Here is a 20,027-nt window from a genome sequence, read left to right on the forward strand (position 1 = left end):
ATTATCAGCAGGTGGTGCAGGCCACACCTGGGGCCCCGCGCTCGGCGCTCCCAGAGCCTGGGCCGGCCCCACAGCCCCAGCGGCTCACAGAAGCCAGACACACGACCAAGACGCTTCCTGGGGGGTTGGCCCTGTGTGAGTGCGCATGGGGGGGGGGGTCTCTTCAGTTTCCCAGGGCCTGTTCTGGGAAGAGGAGGGCAGTGAGGCCAAATAGACCCTGCACCGCAGTGCTGGGCGGCAGCGAACCTGGACACCCAACCTCACCTGGCCACTGGGGGACCCAAGGGGGGCAGGGCCTGAGAAAGGAGCAGCCCCAGCCTGGCCCCATCCCATGCTCTGGGGCCAGCAGGGTTTGACATAACCTGTCCTGTCTGAGCGGCCGGTCCTGGGCACCAGGCCTGAGGACAGCTGTCCCCACAGTCACTCACACAGAGCCGGCCCCCCCAGTAAGGTCCCCTTGGACATTTACCTGCTTGCAAGCTGCCTAAGGCTGGCCCCAGCCTCCCCTTCGCCAAGGAAAGGCTACTGGTGGACGCCCAGGCCCAGGACAGCCTGCTCCCCTGGGCAAGGGGCAGGGGGGTAGGGTCCCCTCCAGCCCCTCTGTCCCCACTGGACTTGAAGATGGCCTCGTTAGTAGGCTCCTGGCACCAGCTCCCTGCCCAGGTCACCAGGTAGAGGTGGCCGCTGGTGAGTCTGGCTGGGAGGTGTGCGGGGCTCCCCTGCTGGCGAAAGCCCCCCTCTCTTAGCCAAAGGTGCCTGGCAGCCTGCCCAGCCCCCACTCTGCGCTCAGCCTGGGGGACCCCAGCAAGGCCCGGAGCCAGGAGCTTAATTCCGAAGATCCTTCTTGACTCACAGGGACGAGACCGGCCAGTCTGGCCATCTCACCCCCGCCAGAGCTCCCACACTCATAACAGCATGACCCCCACCACCATGACCCCCTCCACCTGGCCTCCTCGCGGGCCCCGCCCGCACAGCCCCCCCCCATTCCACTGAAGGCATTTCTGCGGCCGGCAGGGGATGGCCATGGGCGTCCCCATCTTCCCTGCCCTATCACTCTCCCACCACAGCGGTCACAGCAGTGCCACACCCGCGGCGGTGACCCCTGACCACATCTGAGCTGGGCCCCAGGCCACTCTTTCCACCCCAGGCGGCTGTCAACAAATGCCCCTCCCCAAGACCCTACCCGGGGAGGGGGAGCCCACCCCAGGTGAGCCTCCGCCACCAACCCCTCGACCCTCGGAGAGCCACCCCTACAACCCGGCTCTGAGGGCTCCGTGCGTGGGGGACACTCGGGGTCGCTGGCGCGTGGCCATAGGATTAACCCGGCGCGGGGCGGGACCGGACTGCGCCACCTGCCGCTACCATGGCCGCCGGCGGGCGCGCCCGCGCGCAGAGGCCGAATCTGGACAAGGTGGGCGCCGCGCGCGGCCCTGGCTGCCCTGGCGGGCTCGGGACCCCCGCGGCCCGGCGCTCCGCGGGTCTAAGCCGCTGCCCGGGGTCCGGGGCCCGGGCGCGCGGGGCTCTCGGCCGGGTGGGGGCGGGGCGGGGCCGGGGCAGCCCCTCACGGGGCGCTCGGCGCAGATGGAGCGCATGGTCGTGAGCATGCAGGACCCCGACGAAGGGGTGAAGATGCGGAGCCAACGCCTGCTCATCACCGTCATCCCCCACGCCGTGGCGGGTGAGACGCCGCCCGGGGTCGGGCCGGGCTGGGGCGGGCCTGGGGCGCCTCGCCCCACCCCCACCCGCGCCCGTGTCTCGCGCTCAGGCGGCGACGTGGTACAGTGGCTGACCCAGAAGTTCCGCGTCTCGGAGGACGGTGAGGGGCGGCCCCGGGCGGGCGTGCGCGGGAGGGGGCAGCGGGGCCTACAACCGGGCGGTCCCCTGCGCCCTCTGCAGAGGCGCTGCACCTGGGCGCGCTGCTGGTGCGGCACGGATACTTGTACCCTCTGCGGGACCCCCGCAGCCTCGCGCTCCGGCCCGACGAGACACCCTACAGGTTCCAGGTCAGGCTAGGGGGAGCGGGTGGCTTCCACCAGCGGCCTGATGGGTGGGGGCGCCGGGAGGGCCTGGCTGGCTGAGGTGGGAGCCCGCGAGGCCAGGGGTCCACCGTCCCTCCCTTGCCCAAAAGGCCTGGGCCACAAGTGTCCATCCCCTGGAGAGAAACGTCTGCCCAACCCCACAGAGGACAACACCTGCCCAGAACTCTAGCCTCTTAGGGTCCTCAGCTCCTCACCCCACCAAGGGGCCCCAGTGCCTTGCCCGTTTCGGGGTGTGGCCCCCACACTGGGGGAGCCCCTTCCTGCTTTCCTTGACCTCATCCAGGCCCCAGGCTGCCCCCAGGCATCCCCACCCCTTCCCACCCACCCTGGACGGCTCCTGCCCAGAGAGCTGGGCGGGTGGGGTGACAACAGGTGGGGAGGCCCCGGGATCCTGGACACCCTTCTCCCTGCGCCATGCCAGACGCCGTACTTCTGGGCAAGCACCGTGTGGCCAGCCTCCGAGCTGGACTATGGTGAGGAGGGGCCGGGCAAGCAGGGACAAGGTCCCAGGAGAGTGGCCGCACGGGCAGGGCCGGAGGGTGAGGCTTGACGTGCGTCCTTGCAGCCATCTACCTGGCCAAGAGGAGCATCCAGAGGCGGGGCGCCCTCCTGGACCACGAGAAGGTGAGGCCCGAGGCCCAGCTGGCCCAGACGCCCCCCCCCACTCCCTGCAGCCGCTCCGGGGAGGCGGGGCCCCGCCCCAGGGCTGTGCACCCCGTATCTGGCAGGAGCACTATGACCAGCTGCAGTGGAAGATCAGCCACGCCTGGGACCTGGTGGTGACGCAGGCCAGGGAGCAGCTGAGGTGAGCGCCGAGCTGGGCTCCCTGGTGGCCCCGGGACACCCCAGGCTCGGGCTTGGGCCAGAGGAGGGACGCTGGAGCCAGCACCACCTGGCCCCAGCTCTCCTGTTCCTCCCAGGGCCATGAAGCAGCGTCGCAGAGGGGACAGGCTGGTCATCACGTGCCAGGAGCAGGCGTACTGGCTGGTGAACAGGCCGCCGGTGAGCCCCTGAGGGCAACAGGTGTCCGGGGTGCTGGCTGCTCCCATTCTGAGCCAGGGTTCTGGCCGGTGACAGGAGGTTCTGCTGTGTGACTCAGATCCCAGGGGTCACAAGGTCGCGGCTGAGGGGGCAGCCGCCCACAGGGGGAACGGGTCAGGGCTTCCTGGCTGGGGCCTCCCCAGAACCGTGGTCACGGGAGGTGGCTTGAGCCCCCCTACTGTGTGGGCCCTCTGGTGGTGGCGATGGGGAGCGAGTGGGGAGGGGATGGGGTCGGGGCGGGGTCAGTCCCTGCTTCAGTGTGGGGGAGTCTGGGTGCAGCAGCAGCCACACCCCCACCTCATCTCCCTGCTGCAGCCGGGGGTCCCTAACGTGCTGGAGCAGGGTCCAGAGAGGGGCTCCTGTGCCGCCAGCCGACTGCAAACGGTGAGCACCGCCCGCCGGGGCGCCTGCCACTCCCCGCCCCTTCCTGCCCTGAGGCCGTGGGCGCAGCGCACCCTCAGGGGGACGCGTGGGGGCTGTCACCCACCCACCTGTCTTGCCATCTGCCCGTCCTCCGGCCCCCTCCACTCCTGTGCCTCTCTCGCCCCGGACAGGGGAAGGCGGGGCCTTGGGGGGTGACGAGCGGGGTTGTGCCTTGAAGGACCGTGGCCCCAGCCACCCCACATCAGAGCCTCCAGTGGCCTCTGGAAAACCAACAGAAACCCAGCCCAGACAGACACCCTCTGAGCCCTTTCCCAGGCCCAGGGTCGCCCCTCACGTCCTGCTAGCTTCAAATGCCAACCTTCACTCCCGTAAACGTGGGGAGGACGGCGGCCGCTGGCCAGCCGTGGCACCTGCAGCCCGACTCCAAGTGACACGCGGTGCAGCTCCAGAACCGTGTTGTGGAGGCACAGAAATGCGTGGACGGTGCTGCTACTCCCAGCTGGAAAGGTCAAGGCAACTCTGAGAGCCTTTGGGAACATTCTGGAAAGCTCCGGACTCCGAGTTCCCAGAGGTCTCTGGAGAGTCAGACCCGCTGGAGGACAGGGAGCTGAGCTGGGGCCAGGGTTGAGCCCAGGGGGACCCCAGGGCTGCAGGTTAGGGAGGGTGGCCGTCTTCTGACAGCCCCCCCCGTCCCCTTGCAGTGCAAGAGCCTGGATTTCTACAAATGGGAGGTAGGTGCGGGGGCGGGGCGGGGTGGGGCTGCCCTGCCCTGCCCTGCCCTGCCCTGCCCAGGCCCCGACCCACGGGGCTTGCGCCCTAGATCGAGTACGCCAGGAAGGCGCTGGGTCGGAACCGGCTGAAGTCCTCCGTCTGCCTGGAGGCGTGAGTGGGTGAGGGGGCAGCTGGGGAGCCCAGGCCTGAGCCCGACCCCCTCTGCTCGGCACCAGCCCTGGTATCACCTGACCAGGTACCTGAAGTTCAGCAGCCAGCGTGGGCCGCACGACCCCATCCTGTCTGGGTGCCTGCCCAGCAACCCCTGGGTCACGGATGACGACACCTACTGGGCCGTGAACGCGCCCACGTGAGCCCAGGGCTGTGGGGGGCTGTGGGAGGTGCCCTGCCTGGGGAGGGGGCAGAGCTGCAGGAAGGCCGACCCTTGCCCGTGCCCCCAGGGCGGCCACCCCAACGCGGCTCCGAGTGGAGCGCTGGGGCTTCAGCTTCCAGGAGCTCCTGGAAGACCCCGTGGGGCGGGCGCACTTCATGGACTTTCTGGAGAAGGAGTTCAGCGGTGAGAAGCCTCCACCCCCTCTGCTCTGGGCCTCCCAAGGGAGGCGGCCGCCCCGTCCCCTCCCCCAGGCTTCCCCCAGCACCCCCGGGTCCCTGCAGAGGGACCGCAGCCCCGGGCGGCCCTGACTGGTGCCCGGCCCCCAGCGGAGAACCTCAGCTTCTGGGAGGCTTGTGAGCAGCTGCGCTACGGAGGGCAGGCCCAGGTCCCGGCTCTGGTGGACGCCGTGTACCAGTGAGTGCGGCAGGCTGGGAACGGGCGGACCGCGGGCTGGATCCGCCCAGCCCGATCCCTCTGCCACCGTCGCCCCCTGCCCCAGGCAGTTCCTGGCCCCCGGTGCTGCCCGCTGGGTCAACATCGACAGCCGCACCATGGAGCGCACCCTGGCAGGGCTGTGCCGGCCTCACCGCTACGTGCTGGACGACGCACAGCTGCACATCTACATGCTCATGAAGAAGGTGAGCCCTGGGGCCGGCGCCGTGGCTCTCTCGCCATCCCACGTGGCGCCAGGGTCTGTCCCGGCTGCGCCTCTTCCAGCCCAGCTCTCTGCTGTGGCCCGGGAGTGCAGTGGAGGATGGCCCAGGTGCTTGGGCCCTGCACCCCATGGGAGACCAGGAGAAGCACCTGGCTCCTGGCTTCGGGTCGGTGCAGTGCCGGCCATGGAGGCCATTTGGGGGGTGAACCAACGGAAGGAAGACCTTTTTGTCTGTCTCTCACTTCTCCCACTGGCTAACTCTGCCTGTCAAATAAGTAATAAAAAAATGAAGGTGAGCCCTGTCGGCTGAGTGCGGGGAGGGCGCCGCCCAGCGGCCCGGCTGCGTCACGCCGTCTTTCTTGTCTGTTGGTGTTAAGTTTTTATTTATTTTACTTGCCAGACAGACAAAGGGCTCTTCTGCCCTCTAGTTCAGTCCCCCGACGCCTGCAGCAGCCAGGGCTGGGCCAGGCTGAAGCCAGGAGCCGGGAGCTCCATCGCGTCTGCCACGTGAGTGGCAGGGGCCCAGCTGCTGGCCATCGGCTGCGGCCTCCTGGGGCGGCGCCCCTGTGTGGCGTGGCCTCCCCAGCCCACTCCCCACCCAGCCCAACAACTGAACACTTCTTTTACAAACAAATAAGCAGTTGTGGTCACCGACTCCTCTATTTAATATTGTAGCTTTCCTCCGTCTTAAAAACGTCTGTATTTAAAAGGCAGAGGCAAGAGGGGGAGAGAGCAGGTTTCATCTGCTGTCTCGCTCCGCACACGCCCACCTCAGCCAGGGCTGGGCCAGGCCTGCCCCGTGCGTGCCGGGGGAGGCACTGGGGCCACCTCCCCACTCTCCCCGGCACGAGCAGGGAGCTGGGTTGCAAGTGGAGCCGCTGGCACCACAGGCGCTTCTGAGTTGGCTTCATCCCCTTGCCCTCACCTCTGGGCCACAGCCGCCTCCGGGGGCCTTGCTGGCAACGCCTTCTCTGTCTGGCACGCGTGGACGGCAGGCCCTGCCCCGCTGGGTGGGTGCCAGCTCTGCCCTCCAGCACCCCGTCCACTGGGGACTGGTGGCTGGACCCTCTGAGAGAGGAGGGGAGGTCAAGGGCTGGACGCCGTCTCGTGCAGGACTCCTACCCGAGGTTCCTCAAGTCCGACATGTACAAGGGCCTGCTGACGGAGGCTACGGTGCCTGTGGAGACCAAGAGACGGTGAGCCCAGGCCGGCCCCGCCCCGGCCCGCCCCAGGAGTGGGCAAGCGTGTGGGGGCACCCAGCACTCGCCCTTTCTCCTCCACAGGGTGTTCCCGTTCATGCGGAAGCCACGGCACTGCAGCCCCAGCCCCGCACTCCCCACCGCAGGCCCTGGGGGGGGCGGGGAGGACTAGGAGGGCCTCACTTCCGGTCACCTCCCGGCCCTGCCGCCCAGCCTCCTCTTGGGCCGGGGTCCCTGCAGCTGCCTCACTTGGACCCCAAGTCTCTCCGCTGCCTCCTCTTCCTGGGCAGACCCTCCCCTACCCAGAGGGACTGCTCCAGGGATGGAGCGCCATCGGCCAAGGCCAGGCTGAGCAGGACAGCTCTGGGTGCCCCTCCCATCTCAAGATCCAGGGAACCTGCCAGCAAATCCCTGCAAGTGTCTGTCACATGACACGGAAACGCGGCTCCCACAGCAGCTCCCTCCCTGCCGCGATCCTGGGGAGCCGGTCCGGGCTGCGTCGCGCTGGCCAGCAAGCACCCGCCTCACCTGGACGTCGCTGCACACGTCCACGGGTGTAGGCCGGGGCTCCTCTGCCCGATTCGCGCACGGTGACTGCGTCACCGCCCCTCCAACTCGGCAGGTGGAGCTCGGCCAGTGTGGCAGGGCCCAGGTCTGGCCCATCCCTTCCCCAGACGCGGTGCAGGCGCGCACAGCTCCTGTGCAGCTGACCGGCGCAGCTTCCAGCATATAAATAAAGGATGCTCAGGCCCTCGTCCTGTGTGGGCCCTGCTTGGGGCGTGGACGTGAGACGTGTGTGCGTGTGCACTCTTGTGGTGGGCCACGTGTGAGAGCCTCCAGGGAAGGTCCCGTGTGTGAGTGACCCAGCCCTCCTGGGCTGTGGACTGGGGGAACATGGTCCTGGGAAAGACAGCTGGGGGCACCACGCGCTGCTGGACCACAGGGAGGAGGGGCCCCAGCCAGAGGATGCCTGGACCCAAGAGAGGACACTGGGAGGAGGGGCCCCAGCCAGAGGATGCCTGGACCCAAGAGAGGACACTGGGAGGAGGCCCCAGCCAGAGGATGCCTGGACCCAAGAGAGGACTCTGGGAGGAGAGGCCCCCAGCCAGAGGATGCCTGGACCCAAGGGAGGACACTGGGAGGAGGGCCCCAGCCAGAGGATGCCTGGACCCAAGAGGGAGGACACAGGGAGGAGGGGCCCCAGCCAGAGGATGCCTGGACCCAAGAGAGGACGCTGGGAGGAGGGCCCCAGCCAGAGGATGCCTGGACCCAAGAGAGGACGCTGGGAGGAGGCCCCCAGCCAGAGGATGCCTGGACCCAAGAGAGGACGCTGGGAGGAGGGCCCCAGCCAGAGGATGCCAGGACCCAAGAGAGGACGCTGGGAGGAGGGCCCCAGCCAGAGGATGCCAGGACCCAAGAGAGGACGCTGGGAGGAGGGCCCCAGCCAGAGGATGCCTGGACCCAAGAGAGGACGCTGGGAGGAGGGCCCCAGCCAGAGGATGCCTGGACCCAAGAGAGGACGCTGGGAGGAGAGGCCCCCAGCCAGAGGATGCCAGGACCCAAGAGGGAGGAAGGGCTTCGGGGACACCTGGACCAGGGCCCCCAGCACTGCCCGTGGGGCAAGGCTGCTTGTCCCCAGTGGCCGGCAGGTGACTGCATCCCGTGTCCAGGCTGTGTGTGAGGAGCCTCATCTTCAGCGACAGTGGACTTCTGCTTCCTAGGACCTGGGCGGCTGCGGCCTGGGAACTCCTGCGGCTCCGCCAACAGCGCCCGAGCCGCCCACCACTGAGGCGGTGCCAAGCTGCCTCCTGCTGGGTGGCGGTCAGAGCTCACCCCCGCCCTCCCACTGCCTGCCCACCGAGGATGTGGGGCATGGAGGCCACACCCTGGCACCCAGGGGTGCATGCACTCTCGTGGGGCTGGAGGCCTCGGGGTAAGACCCCTGCAGGCTCTGCTGAGAAGGCTGTGGCCCAGCTCCTGACCACACAGGTCTGGCTGGGGTGGTCCAGCTCCTGACCCCGGGACTGGCTGGGGTGCCCCTGCTCCTGACCCCGGGGCTGGCTGGGGTGGCCCAGCTCCTGACCCCGGGGCTGGCTGGGTGGCCCCTGCTCCTGACCCCGGGGCTGGCTGGGTGGCCCCTGCTCCTGACCCCGGGGCTGGCTGGGGTGGTCCAGCTCCTGACCCCGGGGCTGGCTGGGTGGCCCAGCTCCTGACCCCAGGGCTGGCTGGGTGGCCCTGCTCCTGACCCCGGGGCTGGCTGGGGTGGCCCAGCTCCTGACCCCGGGGCTGGCTGGGGTACCCCTGCTCCTGACCCCGGGGCTGGCTGGGTGGCCCTGCTCCTGACCCCGGGGCTGGCTGGGTGGCCCAGCTCCTGACCCCGGGGCTGGCTGGGTGGCCCCTGCTCCTGACCCCGGGGCTGGCTGGGTGGCCCCTGCTCCTGACCCCGGGGCTGGCTGGGGTGGCCCAGCTCCTGACCCCGGGGCTGGCTGGGTGGCCCCTGCTCCTGACCCCGGGGCTGGCTGGGTGGCCCCTGCTCCTGACCCCGGGGCTGGCTGGGGTGGCCCAGCTCCTGACCCCGGGGCTGGCTGGTTGGCCCAGCTCCTGACCCCGGGGCTGGCAGGCTGGCTTCAGTCAGGACTCGGCACACAGGCATCCATCTCCTGGGGCCAGGGAGACACACACCAGCTCACAGCTGACCACGGCCTTTTCACACAGTGCAAGTCGTTTATTCTGGTTTCCTGTGGTGACGGCTGCTTTGGCTACAAAGCGAGTGCTCTGCTGTCCGGGCGGCGCCGAGCCACACAGAGCCATCAGCTGCCCTGAGGCCTCGGGCAGCAAGGCACAGAGGTGAGTGGCGTGTCAGGTGGACGCCGGGGTGGGGGAGGCACTCACCAGGCCAGGGGCACTGGGGCCTCGTGAGGACGCCCAGCTCCAGTGTGGACCGAGGGCCGGGGGCCGGTTCCTTAGGACACAGCAGCAGCCAGCCTCACGGGCCGGGGCAGATCCCTGCTCTGCCTGGGCCAGGCCACAGGTGCCCCAGGGTCCGCCCACCAAGCTGGAAGGGCTGCAGCTGCCCCAAGCCACCCCGTGGCCACCCCGTGCGACAGTGCAGAGGAGAGGAGGGGGCTCCTGCAGGGAGACTTGGGGAGCACAGGTCCTGGCCGCTTTCCTGAGGGGCAGCCAGGAAGGTGAGGGCACCAGGGGCCATGCTCTGCCCCAAGTGGACGTGGGACACCACAGTGAGGCAAACAGGGCACGCAGCGAGAGCCCTCGCCCAGGCACGCACCTCCGGGGCCCCGCAAGGTCCCGGCTCCCTGGAGGCCGTAGGAGTCGGCGAGCAGACGGAGGGAAGGGCCGGCAGCGGCTGCAGCCGTGTCTCCTACGAGCTCCAGCTGACGCCCCCTAGGCTTCACTCCGGTACCGCAGCTGGGAGAACCGGTCCTTGACGGCCTGGTCACTGTCCGGCCCACCCTCCCCCAGCCGGACCACTCTGCTGCCCGGGACGAGGTCCCGCACCTTGTGTTTGGTCACAGACACCAGGCCGGGCCTGTCCGAGCTGGCTGGGCCCGTCAGGAGGACGTACGCAGCATGGCGGCTCGGCTCGAACAGGACCACTGTGGGGACACGGCCATCAGGTCCCCCAGGCCCCTGGCAGGAGGCGAGGGCAGACCACTGGCGGGGCGCCCAGCCGGGGCCACGCTCACCATCAGAGGCGACGATGTTGGCAGAGACGTTGGCCAGCTCCAGCAGCACACGGGGCAGCGTGGGGTGGAACATGTACAGACTGTGCCGGCTGGCTCCAGACCCCTGCGGTGAGAGCCAGTGACGGGTGCCCCACTGTGCCTGGGGGCACCCTGGCACCCTGGCCCTCATCACCCCCGGAGGAGGCTCTGGTGCAGCAGCCCCGCCTGGGTCCCCCACAGCACTGACTCCAACGCTACACCCTCCTCCCAGCCCCTCCCAACCCTTCCTGGAGCCTTCGAGAGCCACCCGCTGGGCTCTGTCCCAACCCCCCCCCCACAGGCCCAACAGCGCTGCTTCCCGATCCTCACGCATCCAGCCCCAAGAAGGCCCCAGGGCAGCTTCCCCCGGCCTTCAGGCCTGAGCCGGGCCGACTCCTCGGTGTCGGTGGCCGGTGCACCTGGTACAGGAGGGTCCTGAGCGGTCCCTGCCGTACCGTCTCGTTCGCGCTGTCTGGCTCGTGGAGGCCCCAGAAGAAGAAGGCGGAGCGGTGGTCTGCAGTGGGCAGGCTTGTGGAAGGCGGCCCCCCAGGGAGGCTTGGCAGAGCTTGGCTCCAGAGGGTGTTCCCTGTGCTGAGGTCTAGGAGTAGGATCTAGGGAGGGAGGAGACGCTGTGGGGGGCCCACAAGCACCCCAGCCTGTGCCAGCGCTGAAGGCAGCTGGTCCCTGAGGGAGCAGCTCAGTGCAAACCCACGGGCAGGGCAGCGCAGGGCGGGGAGACGGCACGGCCAACCTGTCTGTCAATGCCAGTTCCGTTCTCGATGACCACGGCCAAGGCATCCGGTTTATAGTGGCCAAGGATGGGTTTTCTAGGAGAATAAGAACGAACTCACAAGGGGTCTCTGTGAAGGGAAGGACAAGCCTGGCACACGTGTGCCGCTGGGTCTGGCTGCACCCGCCCCCGTTGCCCAGGTGAGCAGAGGCCCGGGGCGGGCGGAGTGGGGGTCTGTGTGGGCCACTGTGCGCCGAGGGTGCGGGCGAGCACAAGGACAAGCGCGAGGGCTCCGGCAGACGCGCACACGGCCCCTCCGCAGGGCAGCCTCCCTGCTGGGCAGCGCGGCAGCCTGGGGTGCTGGCTCGTGGGCTCCGAGGTTTGCAGCCAGCGCACGGCGCCTGCAGAAGCCCGTACCTCAGGACCTGGGCCGCGCCAAGCGTCCACCGGGCTGTGAGCTCCTGCCCGTCCAGCAGCACGCAGGCCTCGGATCCCACGAGGAGCACGTCCTGGCCAGCTCTCCCGGGGACGCTCATCAGGTGGCGGACAGCTCCAGCGCTACAGGGGAGAGGGACGGCACAGAGCCTCAGGGGACGGGTCTCGGGCGAGCAAGCGGGAAGGCACTGCCTGGCCCAGGCCTTCCCGCTGGCTCGAGTCAACCCCCACACTGCTGCTCTCCAACGTGAAATACACGCAAGCCGGTGGCAGCCCGCCGGGAGGCTCTCTCCTCGGGTCTGCCTGGGCGGCTGCTGGCCAGTGTCTGAGCTGAGGACGGTCTCACGGCAGCCCACGACCAGGGCCTGGAGCCGCCCGCGGCGGTGACGGCCTGCGTGCTGCCTGGGCGGGGTCGGACCAACCTGTGCGACAGCACCCTGTGAGTGGTGGTGTCCAGCAGGCTCTCCCAGAGCGGGTCCTTCTGAAACGGGCCCTCTCTCCCAGCCACCTTCTCGTAGAGGCCCTTCACAGAGCAGCCACAGAGGGAGTTTGCTGTTCGAAACACACAAGGCCCAAGCCACCAGGGTCACGGGGGGCAGCCGAGAGCCGCAGGCCTCTCCGACCTGCTCAGCGTCGCTTCCCTGGGGGCCGGCCTCCTCTCTGAGACCAGCCGCCTAGCCGTGAAGCCAGCCCTCCGGCGTGGCGGGACGACCCACCGCAGGGGAGGAGGATGTAGTGCGCGCCCGTCCTGGTGACGTGCAGGAGGGGGCTGCTGCCTCCGTCCACCCCGAGGCTGCCTCTGTCGCCGATCTGGTGGCCAGTGCTGCCCGAGTAGATGTAGCCGTGCACCTGCAATGAGGGAGGCAGGCAGTGAGACAGGCCCAGACCCCACGAGGAGCCGGCGTGCTGCTGACGCAGGCCTGCTGGGTTTGGGGCCAGAGCTTTGTGCCTCCCCAGAGCAGCCCACACAGCCCCGGGCGGGACCCTCAGGACCCCAACCCCTACCACCACCAGGCACACCAACAGCGAGTGCTGTCAGCCCCCCGGCAGAGCCGTCGCTCCGCACGTGGGGCCTGAGGGGTCAGGACGCGGGCCTTGGACACATCCCGCCCGCCGGCAGACCGATTCTGCCTGGGAAGGCACGAGTGGAGGGCAGGGGGCAGTGGTGGCCGTGCGCATCTGCACCTCCGTTCCCTCCTGGGCGAGGATCAGCAGGTCCGGGGCCCCGTCGCCATCGACGTCAGGCACCCGGAGCAGTGGCCTCAAGATGGAGGCGTTGCTGCCGATGCCGCTCGGGTGGCTCCACAGCGTCTCCCCTGCAAGCAAGCACAGCCATGGCACGTGGGCTGCGGGGGCGTCACGGCCACGTGGCAGTCACGTCGCGGCGTCCGTCCTGGGGCCCGGCAGCATGGCCAAGCACGTGTGCCTGACGCACAACACGCCCGTGGGCACACAGCTGGCCACGTATGACTCCTGGCAACCAGCTTGCTCGAGTCTGTCCTAGAACGCCCAGGCTAGGACTGACTCCCCGGCCCTGGGAGGAGGGGGCCTTTAGCCCCAGGAAGGTCACCCACAGATCCTGGCATGAGCTCGCCCAAACACTCCCTCTTTAAAACATTGTTTTTATTTACTTGAGAGGCAAACGGGAGGGGAGGGGCAGAGGAGGAGAGAGAAGAAGAGAGAAAGAGGGAGACATGTCCCACTCTCTGGGGCACTTGCCAACTATTCACGACGGCCCCCAGCAGGCGCAGAAGCTGGGAGCCGTGTGTCCCACACGGTGGCCAGAGCCCAGTGACTTCCGTCGCACCACTGCCTCCCAGGGTGTGCTCCGGCAAGAAGCCTGAGTCGGAGCCAGGCCCGGGGTGATCTGATGTGGGATGCAGATGTCTTTTTATTAGTGTGATTATTTTTGCTAATATTTTATTTTTTTATTTGACAGGTAGAGTTATAGACAGAGAGAGAGACAGAGAGAAAGGTCTTCCTCCTGTTGGTTCATTCCCCAAATGGCCGCTACGGCCGGCACTGTGCTGATCCGAAGCCAGGGGCCAGGTGCTTCTCCTGGTCTCCCATGGGGTGCAGGGCCCAAGCACTTGGGCCATCCCCCACTGCCCTCCCAGGCCACAGCAGAGAGCTGGCCTGGAAGAGGGGCAACCGGGACTAGAACCGGCACCCATATGGGATGCCAGTGCCACAGGTGGAGGATTAACCAAGTGAGCCACGGCACCAGCCCCTGCAGATGTCTTTTTTAATACAGATTTATTTTATTTACTTGACAGGCAGAGTTACAGAGAGGCGAGAGGAGAGACAGAGACCTTTTATCTGCTGGCTCACTCTTCAAATGGCCACAACGACTGCAGCTGGGCCAGATGGAAGCCAGAAGCCAGGCGCTTCATCTGGGTCTCCCAGGTAGGCACAGGGGCCCACGCACCTGGGTCGTCTTCTGTTGCTTTCCCAGGTGCAGTAGCAGGGAGCTACACCAGAAGTAGAGCAGCCGGCACTGGAACTGCACCGACACAAGAGGCCAGTGTCGCAGGCAGCAGCTTAACCGTCTACGCCAGAGCGTCAGCCCCAGACGCAGACACATTAACCTCATCACCAGGGCAAGCGCCACCCCTAGCTATCTCGCCCTTTTCTGTTCAATAATTATTAATTTATTTGAAAGGCAGACTTACGGAGATCTTCTATCCCCTGGTTCACGACCCAAATGGCCACAATGGCCAGGACTGGGCCAAAGCCAGGAGCTAAGAGCTTCTTCGAGGTTTCCGACATGGGTGCAGGGACCCAAACGCGTGAGCCATCCTCCACTGCTAATTTTCTAGGCCATTTGCAGGAACACAGGGAACTGGATCAGAAGTGGAGCTGGGGGCCGGCACTATGGTGTAGCAGGGTAAAGCCACCGCCTGCAGTGCCGGCATCCCATATGGGCACTGGTTCTAGTCCCAGGTGCTCCTCTTCCAACCCAGCTCTCTGCTATGGCCTCAGAAAACAGAGGAGGATGGCCCAAGTCCTTGGGCCCCTATACCTGCATGAGAGACGCGGAAGAAGCTCCTAGCTCCTGGCTTTGGATTGGCCCAGCTCTGGCTGTTGTGGCCATTTGGGGAATGAACCAGCGGATAGAAGACCTCTTTCTCTCTCTTTCTCTGCAACTCTGCCTTTCAAATAAAATACAAAACAAGGAAGTGGAGATGCTGAGACTCGACCCAGCGCCCCATGGGATGCTGAGTCGCAGGCGGCAGCTTTACCCGCCTGCCACAGTGCCAGTCCCCCAGCCCCTTCCTAAGGCCGATGGGACAGGCTGTAAAGCATGTCCAGTCAGCTCTTTATTTACTCTGTATTCTTAAAACCACAGCTTGGGAGCGGGTGTTGTGGTGTAGTGGGCAATACCGCTGCCTGCAGTGCCGGCTGCTCCACTCCCGATCCAGCTCTCTGCTATGGCCTGGAAGGCAGTGGAAGACGGCCCAAGTGCTTGGTCTGCTGCACCTGTAGGGGACACCGGAAGAAGCTCCTGGCTTCAGACAGGCTCAGCTCCGGCTGTTGCGGCCATGTGGGCAGTGAACCAGCAGATGGAAGCTCGCTCGCTCGCTCGCTCTCTCTCTGCCTTTTCTGTAACTCTGCCTTTCAAATAAATAAATAAATCTTTAAATAACAACAACAACAAAAACCTACAGCTTGGAAGAGAAATGCTAATATCCTCCAAATCTAGGTATAGACTTCCTGGCTGGTAACAGGACACCGGACTGCAGGTGAGAGTCACCCGAGTGCTCACCCCCTCCAGGGACCACCCTCAGGAGCCCAGCCCTGACCCTGGGGGGCGAAGCCCCTCCCCGCTGACCCACCTGTGAACACATCGACTGCGATGAAGGTACCAGGCCTGCCCACAAGGACGCAGGCAGAAGAGGCCTCGCTGTCCGTGCGCTGGGGAATGGCACACTCTGCGAGGGCCACGTCGGGGGCCACAGGCCTCTCCCACAGCATGCTGCCGTTGGCCCCGGACACTGCAGCCACAAAAGCACAGGCAGACGATCCTGGAAGGGAGACGGGGCACTCAGCGTGCAGCCGCAGCCCCCCCGCCCCTTCCCCCAACTCAGACTGCGGGGCGCTCACTCGCCCCACAGGGTCAGGAGCCGAGGGGGCAAGGGAGCCGGCTCTGCCTCCGCGATCCCCTAGCACGGCTCCCAGAGTGCTGAGCTGTGCCCAGACCCCAGCAGCTGCCCCCTGCACCCCACCCTCCGCGATCCCCTAGCGCGGCTCCCAGAGTGCTGAGCTGTGCCCAGACCCCAGCAGCTGCCCCCTGCACCCCACCCTCCGAGATCTCCTAGCGCGGCTCCCAGAGTGATGGGCTGTGCCCAGACCCCAGCAGCTGCCCCCTGCACCCCACCCTCCAAGATCCCCTAGCGCGGCTCCCAGAGTGCTGAGCTGTGCCCAGACCCCAGCAGCTGCCCCCTGCACCCCACCCTCCGAGATCCCCTAGCATGGCTCCCAGAGTGCTGAGCTGTGCCCAGACCCCAGCAGCTGCCCCCTGAACCCTGTCAGCGGGACAGGATGACTCACAGAGCCCTGCTTTTCAGATAAAACCCATCACCTTCGTCAGTGCAGGACCAGTTGGCGTGGCTCCCACCGTCGGCACTCTTATACAGGAAGAGAACATCCTGGGTCCTGTCCCGATTCACGTCTTCCATGGCCAGAAAGTCATAGGTAACTGCAAGAGAAAACCGGTCGCTGCGGTGCGCTGGGCCAGACCCTGAGCAGCCGCCCCTCGTGGACAGACAGGGTCAGGAAGGAACGGAAGGGGGCAGGGTGCACAGGGAGCTCTCAACAGCCCGTGCCAGGGAACGGTCGCTCTGGGGATCACTGGGGAGGTCCCAAGCACCAGTGTCCACCCACACTCCACACTCGTGAGGGACCGCTTCCTCCTTTCATTCCAGGTCTCCAAACACACGCCTGGAGGTGACGGTCGACCCTTAGCTACGACAGACACACAACCGAAGGTTCCAGTTTTGATCCATTTTGATTCAGGAGCTAACGTCTGTAACACTGAATGAGTAAGAGTTTGCTATAACTCCAAAAACAAGGCAACAAAAGAAAAAAATGAAGTAGACTTCAGCAAAATTACACCTTTGGTGTGGGGCCTATGCTGTGGCGTGGCAAGTAAAGCCGCTGCCTGCAACACTGGCATCCCGTAAGGGCATCGGTTCCCATCGTGGCTGCTCTACTTCTGATCCCGCTCCCTGCTAATGCACCTGGGAAGGCAGTGGGGGACAGTCCAAGTGCCTGGGCCCCACACCTACGTGGGAGACCGGATGAAGCTCCTGGTGTTGGCTGGCCCATCCTGGGCTGTTGCGGCCAACTGGGGAGTGAACCAGTGGATGGAAGACCTCTCTCTCTCTCTCTGCCTCTCCTCTTTGTAACTCCATCTTCTAAATAAATAAACAAATGAAAAAAAAAAAGGTCCATGGAAAATAGCATTACAAGATAAGCTTAAATCATTGTTTTTTCATAATAAGCATTTTCCATGAATGTTTTGAAAACTGCTTGGATGCATTTTTTTAAAAAAACATTCTTGCTCCAATATAAACATCTTTTAATTCCACCCTGAATTAACTTTTCTCTCTCTCTTTTTTTTTTAAAATTTTATTTATTTATTTGAGAGGTAGAGTTACATACAGTGGGAGAGACAGAGAGAGGTCTTCCTCCAGGTCTCCCACACGGGTGTAGGGGCCCAAAGACTTGGACCATCTCCCACTGCTTTCCCAGGCCACAGCAGAGAGCTGGATGGGAAGAGGAGCAGTCGGGACTCGAACTGGCGCACTATGGGATGCCGGCGCTGCAGGCAGAGGATTAACCTACTGCGCCACAGCACCAGCCCCTCTGTATGAACTTTTCAAAGTACTCCTGCATAAGGAACTCCCTCCTACAACCCCAAACCAAAAAAACCTAATGCCAACGTGGGCAAAAGATGTAGTGGGCCTTTCTCCACAGACACACAGCTGACCAGTAAGCACAGAGCCCACTCATCACCACCGCTCACCAAGGAAATGGAAACCAAAGACGCCTTTCCGAGGCCCTGGCGCCCGGCTGCGGCACACCCTCCCGGGGGCCATGTCTCCCCCGGGACCCTCAGCCACGCCGGATCCCATGAAGGCCCAGATCCCTACGGGCCGGCTGCACAGGCGGAAGGGGCCGTGTGCTTTCCTCCAGCTGACGGGTGCTGGCTGGGCGCCTCAGCTGGACTGCACGCTACCTGCCCCACCCTTCATGCGCGGGACAGCTGCTGTCCACCGGAATTCCAGCGTCTGTCTCACCTGCGCAAAGCGACCCGGCGGCCCCCCACTCCTTTCCCCGCTGGACCTTCCTGCAGAGGGCGGGCCGGGGACGCCGCGGACGAGGACACTGCAGACTCAGACACGCTGGTTCCTCCCCTCCCCGGGAGACTCACCTGCCGCGTTGTAGTCGACCCGCCACATCCGCTGCGACACAGGTCGGTCGGGACACGGGATGATGAAGGAGACGACGAACACCACAAAAAGGCAGAGAAACAGGGAGAGGAAGAAGGCGGCCGCCCGGCATCGGGAGAGCCGGGACTGGGCGGGCGAGCTTCTCAAGTCCTCTCCGTTCTTCACTCGCTTTCCCGGGTTTTCCTGGGAGTTTTTGTCCTCATTCTTCAAAGGGTGGATCTCAGCTTCCAGATCCTTGTTGTCCATTATCATGTGCACATCCCAGAGTTTAACTTCTGGTCACTGTGTTAATAAAACGAGAGCACATGGGGCCCGTGTCGCGGCACGGTGGGTAAACCCACCACCAGCAACGCCAGCAACCCATATGGGCGCTGCTTCCCGTCCTGGCACTCCACCTCCCATCCAGCTCTCTGCTGTGGCCTGGGAAAGCAGCAGCAGACGGCCCAAGTGCTTGGGCCCTGCACCCGCCTGGGAGGCCAGGATGAAGCTCCTGGCTCCAGCCTGGCCCGGCCTTGGCCACTGCAGTCATCTGAGGAATGAACCAGGGATGGACTCTTTCAAACAAATTGATGAACAAATATTTAAAAACAAGCAAACAAACAAAACGTGGGGCCACCATTGTGGTGCAGCCAGTCAGACCTCCACTGCAATGCCAGCATCCCACGTGGGTGACGGTTCGAGAACCAGCTCCCTGCTGATGTGCCTGGGGAAGCAGTGGAGGACAGCCCGGTGCTGGGCCCCCGCACCCCTGCGCGGGACCCAGAGGAAGCTCCAGGCTCCTGGCTTCGGCCTGGCCCAGTCCTGGCTGTTGCAGCCATTTGGGGAGTGAACCAGTGGACGATGGAGAAAAGGAGGGAAGAACTGGCCCCCCCAACATGGTCTATTTTGAATGTTTGAGTGATCACCTGAACTGATCAGATCTGGCCCACAGCTTTGGTTAAAATGCTCAGGTTAAGTGTATTATTGTATTATCCTCTGACAATTTTAAAGTTCTCTTTTTTTAAAGATTTTATTCATTCATTCATTCATTCATTCAAGAGGTAGAGTTACAGAGAGGGAGAGACAGAGAGGTCTTCCATCTGGTGGTTCACTCCCCAAATGGCCACAATGGCTAGCGCTGGGCCATTCCGAGGGTGCAGGGGCCCAAGCACTTGGCCCATCTTCCACTGCTTTCCCAGGCCACAAGCAGAGAGCTGGATCAGAAAAGGAGCAGCCAGGACACAGACTCGCGTCCATTTGGGATGCTAACGCCACAGGCGGAGGCTTAGCCTACCAAGCCACGGCAACAGCCCGACGTTAGAATTCCAGCCGTGCACGGCGCCAGCCCTGACGTTAGAATTCCAGCCGAGCCTCCTGACTCCGGAACTCCCAATCGCATCCCTGGAACTCGAGTCAATTCAGATTATGTAAAGTACATTGTAAGGTCATAAAAAAAAAGTACATTGTAAGGTCATAAAATGACGCCAATTTTATGTTGTATTCATGTCACTGTTTTCCAACTGGAGTTTTTTTTTTTTTTTTTTTTTTTTTTTTAATTAAAAAAGGGAGTAAATTCTGTATACCAAGGCTTTTTATTGTCATACCAAAGTGAGCCAGCACAGATTGGCTCAGAAAAATTATGTTAATCCAAATGCATGTCAGTTCACTGTTTCCGCGACTCTCTGATCATCTGCTTTGCACTTTTGCAAAGGGACAGAGGGGCCAGCGCTGTGATGAAGTAGGCTAAGCCTCCACCTGCGGCACCAGCATCCCATACGGGTGCTGGTTCGAGTCCCAGCTGCTCCTCTTTCAATCCAGCTCCCTGCTAATGGCCTGGAGAAGCAGTAGAAGATGGCCAAGTGCTTGAGCCCCTGCATCCCTGTGGGAGACCCAAAGCAGCCCCTGGCGCCTGGCTCCGGATCGGCTCAGCTGAGGCCGTTGTGGCCACCTGGGGAGTGAACCAGCGGATGGAAGACTTTTCTGCCTCTCCCTCTCTCTGTAACTCTACCTTTCAAAATATTTAAAAAATAAATAAAGGGTCAAAGGTAGTTTCAAAGTTGCTAACATAGGTTAGTGCCTGTGGCTGCTGGTCAGGAGGTGTTATCCTTAGCCTGGACAGTTATTTCAGAACATGGGAATGTAATTCTGACCTTAAATCTAACTCAGGTGTCTGTGTGGGTGCAGTCTGTTGAAATCTTTACTCAGTATATACTAAGCTGATGTTCTGTATATCAATTAAAAGTGAATCTTAATGAAGAATGGGATGGAGAGGGATAGAAGAGG

At 64.1% G+C, this 20,027-nt stretch overlaps 2 protein-coding genes across 10 annotated transcripts in view; one reads left to right on the plus strand and one right to left on the minus strand.

Annotated features, from left to right (window-relative positions):
- The first annotated feature begins 1,038 nt into the window (after positions 1-1,038).
- RGS11 (regulator of G protein signaling 11) lies at positions 1,039-7,178 on the plus strand. Of its 8 annotated transcripts, none has more exons than XM_051842128.3 (17): positions 1,221-1,411; positions 1,582-1,678; positions 1,766-1,816; positions 1,897-2,003; positions 2,461-2,512; positions 2,605-2,663; positions 2,744-2,844; positions 2,960-3,041; positions 3,396-3,464; positions 4,166-4,195; positions 4,285-4,346; positions 4,432-4,545; positions 4,637-4,752; positions 4,896-4,983; positions 5,069-5,207; positions 6,338-6,420; positions 6,508-6,744. In XM_051842128.3, the coding sequence occupies exons 1-17, from the start codon at positions 1,364-1,366 to the stop codon at positions 6,593-6,595; spliced, it is 1,386 nt and encodes a 461-aa protein (XP_051698088.1). In that variant the 5' UTR covers positions 1,221-1,363; the 3' UTR covers positions 6,596-6,744. The 8 variants fall into 8 exon arrangements, with proteins under 8 accessions (XP_069920311.1, XP_069920308.1, XP_069920309.1 ...); XM_051842129.3 differs by having other exon boundaries at positions 1,222-1,411; positions 2,768-2,844; positions 6,508-7,178; XM_070064207.2 differs by lacking the exon at positions 2,461-2,512 and having other exon boundaries at positions 1,041-1,411.
- Positions 7,179-9,127: 1,949 nt separating this feature from the next.
- FAM234A (family with sequence similarity 234 member A) overlaps positions 9,128-20,027 on the minus strand; it is a 29,129-nt gene continuing 18,229 nt past the window's right edge. For both annotated transcript variants that reach the window (XM_008253161.5, XM_051842130.3), the window contains exons 2-12: positions 17,747-18,047; positions 15,893-16,009; positions 15,147-15,335; positions 12,496-12,626; positions 12,027-12,159; positions 11,733-11,862; positions 11,293-11,433; positions 10,897-10,972; positions 10,601-10,756; positions 10,128-10,230; positions 9,128-10,037 (exon numbers count right to left, since the gene is read on the minus strand). In XM_008253161.5, the coding sequence (XP_008251383.3) occupies positions 9,826-10,037; positions 10,128-10,230; positions 10,601-10,756; positions 10,897-10,972; positions 11,293-11,433; positions 11,733-11,862; positions 12,027-12,159; positions 12,496-12,626; positions 15,147-15,335; positions 15,893-16,009; positions 17,747-18,017 (1,659 nt within the window). In that variant the 5' untranslated portion in view covers positions 18,018-18,047 and the 3' untranslated portion in view covers positions 9,128-9,825. The remainder of the gene's footprint in view (positions 10,038-10,127; positions 10,231-10,600; positions 10,757-10,896; positions 10,973-11,292; positions 11,434-11,732; positions 11,863-12,026; positions 12,160-12,495; positions 12,627-15,146; positions 15,336-15,892; positions 16,010-17,746; positions 18,048-20,027) is intronic.

The sequence above is a fragment of the Oryctolagus cuniculus genome, chromosome 19 (assembly GCF_051225735.1).
Source record: "Oryctolagus cuniculus isolate XC-2025 breed Fujian yellow rabbit chromosome 19, ASM5122573v1, whole genome shotgun sequence".
NCBI lineage: Eukaryota > Metazoa > Chordata > Mammalia > Lagomorpha > Leporidae > Oryctolagus > Oryctolagus cuniculus.

Bases quoted from the DNA above. Each gene is read 5' to 3' on its own strand.
- RGS11 (XM_070064207.2), top strand. From the start codon at position 1,162: ATGCCCCTCCCCAAGACCCTACCCGGGGAGGGGGAGCCCACCCCAGGT. The intron at 1,412-1,581 runs GTGGGCGCCGCG...CGCTCGGCGCAG, and splicing joins AGAGGCCGAATCTGGACAAG to ATGGAGCGCATGGTCGTGAG. The intron at 2,845-2,959 runs GTGAGCGCCGAG...TGTTCCTCCCAG, and splicing joins CAGGCCAGGGAGCAGCTGAG to GGCCATGAAGCAGCGTCGCA.